This window comes from Trichechus manatus, unplaced genomic scaffold, assembly GCF_000243295.1.
Source record: "Trichechus manatus latirostris isolate Lorelei unplaced genomic scaffold, TriManLat1.0 scaffold00069, whole genome shotgun sequence".
Classification (NCBI taxonomy): Eukaryota; Metazoa; Chordata; class Mammalia; order Sirenia; family Trichechidae; genus Trichechus; species Trichechus manatus.
The window spans coordinates 8,843,988-8,849,965 of NW_004444005.1; the positions used below are offsets into that span (position 1 = coordinate 8,843,988).

The 5,978-nt window shown below is 63.8% G+C and overlaps 1 protein-coding gene across 2 annotated transcripts in view; it reads left to right on the forward strand.

Annotated features, from left to right (window-relative positions):
• Positions 1–5,978, forward strand: part of GRAMD4 (GRAM domain containing 4) — a 67,882-nt gene that overhangs the window by 59,329 nt on the left and 2,575 nt on the right. For both annotated transcript variants that reach the window (XM_023734623.1, XM_004380014.2), the window contains 4 exons: positions 1,978–2,135; positions 3,708–3,852; positions 4,548–4,641; positions 5,320–5,404. In XM_023734623.1, the coding sequence (XP_023590391.1) occupies positions 1,978–2,135; positions 3,708–3,852; positions 4,548–4,641; positions 5,320–5,404 (482 nt within the window). The remainder of the gene's footprint in view (positions 1–1,977; positions 2,136–3,707; positions 3,853–4,547; positions 4,642–5,319; positions 5,405–5,978) is intronic.

Sequence of the window (5,978 nt, forward strand, 5' to 3'; positions counted from 1 at the left end):
AAATCTGGACCTAGAGACATGATTTTAACCACTGACCCACCAGGGCTCCCTAAACCTGGACCTAGAGACATGATTTTTACTGGTCACGGTGGAGCCACCTCTGACTCACGGCGACCGTCTGCGTGTCAGAGTAGAACCGTGCTCTGTAGGGTTTTTAATGGCTGATTTTTCAAATTGGATCACCGGGCCTGTCTTCCAAGGCACCTCTGGGTAGACTTCGAACCTCCAGCCTTTGGGTTAGCAGCTGAGCGCACTGGCCGTTTGCGTGGCCCAGGGCCTCCGAGACACGGTTCGAGTCTCTTTCAGCAAGGGTGTCCTCTGCTTCTGGGAACCCCTGCTTTGCCGCAGAGGGGAGGGGCTGGGGGCCCTGGTGTCACCAGGCCACTGCTCTTGGGGAGTCAGCATGGGGGGTGACGGGTATCCTTGAGTGCTCGCAGGCTTGGGGGTGCCCCCGGGAATGGGGACCCTGGTTTGGGGTGCAGTGCATCAGTGCACTGAGCTGGGGAAGTAGCTGCCGGCGTTGAGTGAGGTGGCTTTGGGCCAAGGAGCGTGTCACCCCTGAAACAGTCGTTTCTTGAGTCGATTGTCGGGGAGAGGGGGCGGGCGGGCAGTGGGCACCAGGCTGTCCGTGGGTGCACGTGTTGGCACGGCCGGGACCTCATGGCGTGGCGGCTTCCCGCCTGCCCACCTCACCCCCTTGCATTCTGCCTTCCTTGCTTTCCGCTGTGTGCCAGCTCCAGGCACACAGGCGACACTGCCCTCCTCCCTGCTCTCCTGGGCGGTGGGAGCCGGGCGGACACTGACAGGATGGCCCCAGTGAGCTGTAAAAGCAGTGAGGGAGTGGAGCACAGGTACGGCGGGTGGGGCGCTGGGTTTCAGGGTGCCCCTAGAAGAGCAGCGGGACAGGTCGTGTTGCTGTGGAAGGGCAGGTGTCCCCGTGCAGTCTTGCCCTGATGCCTTTGCTGTGACAGATGACGTCTTCAGTTCAACAGGGGAGGCGCCCTCCAGGGAAGACAGGGCCTGCGTCCTTGTAGCCGCAGTGTGTGGGAACACGGCGGGGCGCCAAGGTGCTGGGCGACGCCGTGTCCCTCCCCACGGCCGCGGTGGAAATGTGTCACTTCCCGGCACAGTCCTGCAGCCTGTCCCCTCTGCGCTAATTGTTTCCCTCATGGCCCTAGGGGGTAGGAAGGGAGTGGGCTGTTCTCTTGACTCACTGAATCTTCTGTCCCCCACTGGACCGTGACCTCCTGGGGGCAGGAACTTTGTCTGTTTTGTTCATTTTTAGCCCTTGCCTTGGGCACAAACCCCACTAGTGCTGGACACCTGGGTGAGTGGTCGGCAGGGGAACGGATGGCTAAAGGCCCTTTTTTGGCCTTTTTAATTTTGTTAGAGCAGTTTTAGGTTTACAGAAAGACTGTTTAGAAAGTACAGAGTTCCCATCTCCCCTCCCCCTCTGTAAACTCTCCTTATTGTCTGGCATCCCGTGGTGCGTTTGTTACAATGGATGAGCCAGGGTTGATACACTGTTACCAACTGAAGTCCACGTTTACTTGGGGTTCACGCTTGGCGAGTACACTCCTGTGGGTTATGACGACTGCGCACAGTCCTTTGTCTGCCAGTACGTCACACAGAACAGTTACCCTGCCTTGTGGTGCTGTGTGGTTTGTTCTGTTTTCTGAGAGCTTTGTCTTGCGTTCTGAGGCCCGTCTGGGTTTGCGGTAGCAAAGTCCAAAGGGAGCCCTCCTCAGCCAGGAGCTGCTTTATCTTCTTGCTCCCCCTGCCCTGCGCTGGCCCCCCCCAGGGCTTTTTGCCCCGGCCCCCTCTTGCTCTGTAGGTTTGATTGGGCACCCCCGGCCAGTCTCCTCCCTCTGGGGAGCACAGAGGGCCCCCACACGGAAGGTGCTGGCACTGTCACCCTGAGCAGACGGGCATGATCGCAGAGTTCTGGGTGAGAGGGGCTTGTTTCTCCCCTTTCAGGACTCTATGCTGGAGTCAAGTTCTTCCTCATCGATTTCGTGTTTAAACGCTGCCCGAGGCTGCGAGCCAAGTATGACACGCCCTACATCATCTGGAGGAGCCTCCCCACAGACCCCCAGCTCAAAGAGCGCGCCAGCACTGCCACCGTGTCGCGCCGGGTGAGCGCCGGGCCCGGGCGGGGGGCTCTCTGAAAGCCAGTCAGCTCCGGACTCAGAGTTCTGCGCCTGCTCGAGGCTCATCTGGGAGCTGATGTTTTTCGGGTTCTGTGGGGCCTTTGAGACAAGCAAGTTAAACACAGAAGATGTGAAGGTCTTCTGTTACTGGGCATGGCTGTTTCTGAGGCTCATCCTGCCCTTGGTGTCCCTGTTAGGTGCCAGCTGCCCTGGGCAGGGGGTGGGTGTGGTCCCCAAGGGGGCTGGCTTGGAGGCTCCACGGGGAGCAGGGCCCCACCTGAGCCAGGCCGGCCGCCATGCCTGGGGCGGGCGGGGCAGGGTGCTGGCCAAGAGTGACTGCTGCTGCATGGTGGTGCCCTTGCCCCCCACTGTTCCCCACTGCCCCTGCTCTGAGGCTCGGGCAGCTGGGCCAAGCAGCTCCTGAGAAGTGGCCCCTGAAGCTCATGGGCTGCCGCGGGCCCCCAGCCCCATGCGCTCCTCAGGCCTTCCGTACAAGTGGGGCTTCTGGGCCCAGTAGGACCCAGGGGTAGTCTGGGGGCTTCCTGGAGGAGGGGACATTGGTGTGCAGGGTCCTGTGTTTAAGTGTCCTGAGGAGAGGTTGTTCTGTTGGTGGGAGCAAAGCTGGGGGACAGCAGAGCTGTTTGGAGCGGGGACTCATCTACCAGGGCAGTTTTGCCTTGGGGCGGCTGGGCCCCGGGGCGGCTCTGCCGGGTATGGAGCAGCCTGCGCTGGGCGAGCTAGCCTGGCTGGTTCAATCACCAGGATGGCTCCGTGCCTGGGCCTCTGTCGGTCAACCCCGAGGCTGGAGGCTCCCTTCACAGCGTGCAGGGACAAGGACCCATCTTGGCCTTGGGGTGGTCAGGGGGGTTTCCTGGGGGTCAAGACTGGGGAGCCCCAGTCACTCTCAGAGACAGGGAATGGGGGGAGCAAGGGGGTGTTCCCGGTGGGGGTTGGCCCCACTGAGGGGTCGCGCCCGAGCGCTGCGAGAGAGCGTTCTGGAAGCATGTGACAGAGCACCCGCACCTGTGCTTGTGGCTCTGCTCCACGTGTGTCCGGGACGCGTCACGTGGACCGTTTCTTGCTGCGTCCCACGTGTGTGCCTCCCTCCGGCCAGCTCTCGGGCCACGACAAGGTACCGTGCCCGTGTGCCCGGCCTCCCGGCGGCCTGGTGCCATGCCGTGGATTTGCTTGGTGGTTTCCTGCTGCTCTGGGTGGCCCTCCCCATGCCTGTTTGGGTCTCTGCACTGTCCACTTGAGATGCCTCGCACTGGGCAGCAGCTGGCCTCCGTGGCGTGTGCTGAGACACAGGCTTAGCACAGCCGTGTGGTGGGGACGGCTGTGGGAAAGTTGTGGGGCGGCGAGGGTCCCCCTGCTGCAGGAGGGCTCTCTACCCAGAAGACAGGGGTGGCCGTGACTCGAGCCGAGCGCAGGCAGGGCCTCAGCCCACCCTGGCCGTAGTTTGCCGGGGTGCAAGTCTGCAGCCCGTCTGAGTTTGCAGTGGGTGGGGGGTCCAGCTGCCCCTCCCCGCCTCCTGACCAGGGCCTCTGCTGTCCCCAGCTCCAGACCGCGTCCTCACGGAGCTGTGTTCCCAGCGCACCGGCAGGCCCGGGCAGAGACGAAGATTCCGGCCGCTTCCACAGCACCAAGAAGGGCAACTTCCATGAAATCTTCAACTTGACGGAGAACGAGCGGCCACTGGCAGGTGTGTGTGCGGTGACCAGGCACTGACCACGGGCCAGGGACCCCGCCACCCGACACTGACCGTGGCCCGGGGACCCCACCACCAGGCACTGACCGTGGCCCGGGGACCCTGCCACCCGACACTGACCGCGGCCTGGGGACCCCGCCACCCGACACTGACCGCGGGCCCGGGGACCCCGCCACCAGACACTGACCGCGGCCCGGGGACCCCGCCACCAGGCACTGACTGCGGCCCGGGGACCTCAGCAGACAGTGACTGTGGGGTCTGGGGATCCCACCAGATACTAACTGCAGCCTGGGAACCCCAGCAGACACCGCAGGCTTGGGGGTGGGGTGCACACATATGGAGTGGCGACCCTACCATGTTCCAGAGCTCCGAGTCAGAGGGGAGGCTGGTGGGTGTCGCTGGGAGCCTTGGGGGACAGCCACATCCTACGTCGGGGCCAAGGCCTCACGGGACCTTTCCCTGCAGACGAGGCTGGGGAGCGTGCTCCCAGACCATGCATGACAGCAGAGGTTCCGACAGGCCTGCTCCCGGGTGTGAGGGTGCCGACGTGTTGGGCTGTGGCCGCCTGCCCATGAGAGGCAGGCCCAGGGCTCTGGTCCCCCGTTCGACAGCAACCTCCGATAGGGCTTCCGCGCGGTGGACTGTCATTCAGGCGTCCTCTTAAACGTTACGGCTGGTGTCCCCCACAGTGTGTGAGAATGGCTGGCGCTGCTGCCTGATCAACAGGGATCGCAAGATGCCCACGGACTACATCCGGAACGGCGTTCTGTACGTGACGGAAAAGTGAGTGGGGCTGGGCGGGCGAGGGGCGCAGGGGGGCTTCTCCCGGAGGTGCCCAGGCAGGGCCAGACGGTGGGCTGCCTGATGGGGGACTGGGTCGGAGAGCCCCTGCTGAGAACCTGCCTGTTGTTGCTGAAGCCCAGGGGAGAGGGGCCCGCCTCAGACCCACACATGCTCTGTGCTGGCCTGGGGTGCTCATAAGGGGCTCCGGGTGTTCGGGAGGTGAGGAATGAGGTCCTTGTCACAGGATGGTGGTCCTTGCATTGCCCGCTGGGGGCACAGCAGCCTGAGGTGGCTTTCGCCCCTCTCCTAACCAGCACTGTGTGGAAAGCTTACCTTGAGGCCACCCCTGCGGTGGGAGGTGGGAGAGCCCAGGGTGGGGGGCTGCCCTCAACCTTGCTGGGTCCTTGGCCTCGCCTCCCTCTCGGTCCCCTCCCCCGTGAAGGGACTGGCCGAGGTGGCGCCCTGGCCCAGTATCGGGCGCGGAGGCTTTGCTTCTTTGAAGCTGTGTGACTACCTCAGAGGGAAAGCTCGTGAGAACGGCCAGCCGTCCTGCGGGAGGCGGGGGAGCAGGTGTGTTTGGGAGCTGCTCTAGGGGACCATGGGAGACCCCCCCTGACTGAGCAGACACCACCTGGCCCAGTTGCTGGATTACACCTCTGTCCGTCCCTCCCCGCCCAGTTACTTGTGCTTCGAAAGCTCCAAATCCGGGTCTTCCAAACGAAACAAAGTCATCAAGCTGGTGGACATCACAGATATCCAGAAGGTGGGTGTGATGGGCCCCCCGCAGCCGGGCTGCCTCCTGGGTCCCGTGGTTCAGGAAGAGGAAGCTGCTGGGGCCTGAGGCTGGGGACTTGGCTGGAACCTGGATGAGTTTACAGAGACACCTGCAGGCATTGCCTGAGACTGTGCCAGGGCCCCGCCTCAAGGGGCTTGACACAGAACCCCCTCCGCTCTGTCTGAACCTCCACACCTGCCGGCTGCACCACACGGTGCTGGGCCACCTGGGGAGCCGGCCACGGGGACGCCAGTGCCCGCGGCCAGCGCCTCGGCCGAGGTTGGGGGGTACCCAGGCCCACCCTCTCACCCCTGTGGAGCACAGCGAGGGGGCCGGCCAGGCTGTGTGTGGAGGGCGGGTTCACACCCAGGCGGTCAGGCTCGGGGCCATGCTTGTAACCCTGTGTTGTTATCTCACGTCAGAGACACCTCACAGTGCACACGTCTGCCCAGGTGTGCCCCGACCCATGTGCGGCCTGGCACGTCCTCCCCAGGTGTGCCCCGACCCGTGTGCGGCCTGGCACGTCCTCCCCAGGTGTGCCCCGACCCGTGTGCGGCCTGGC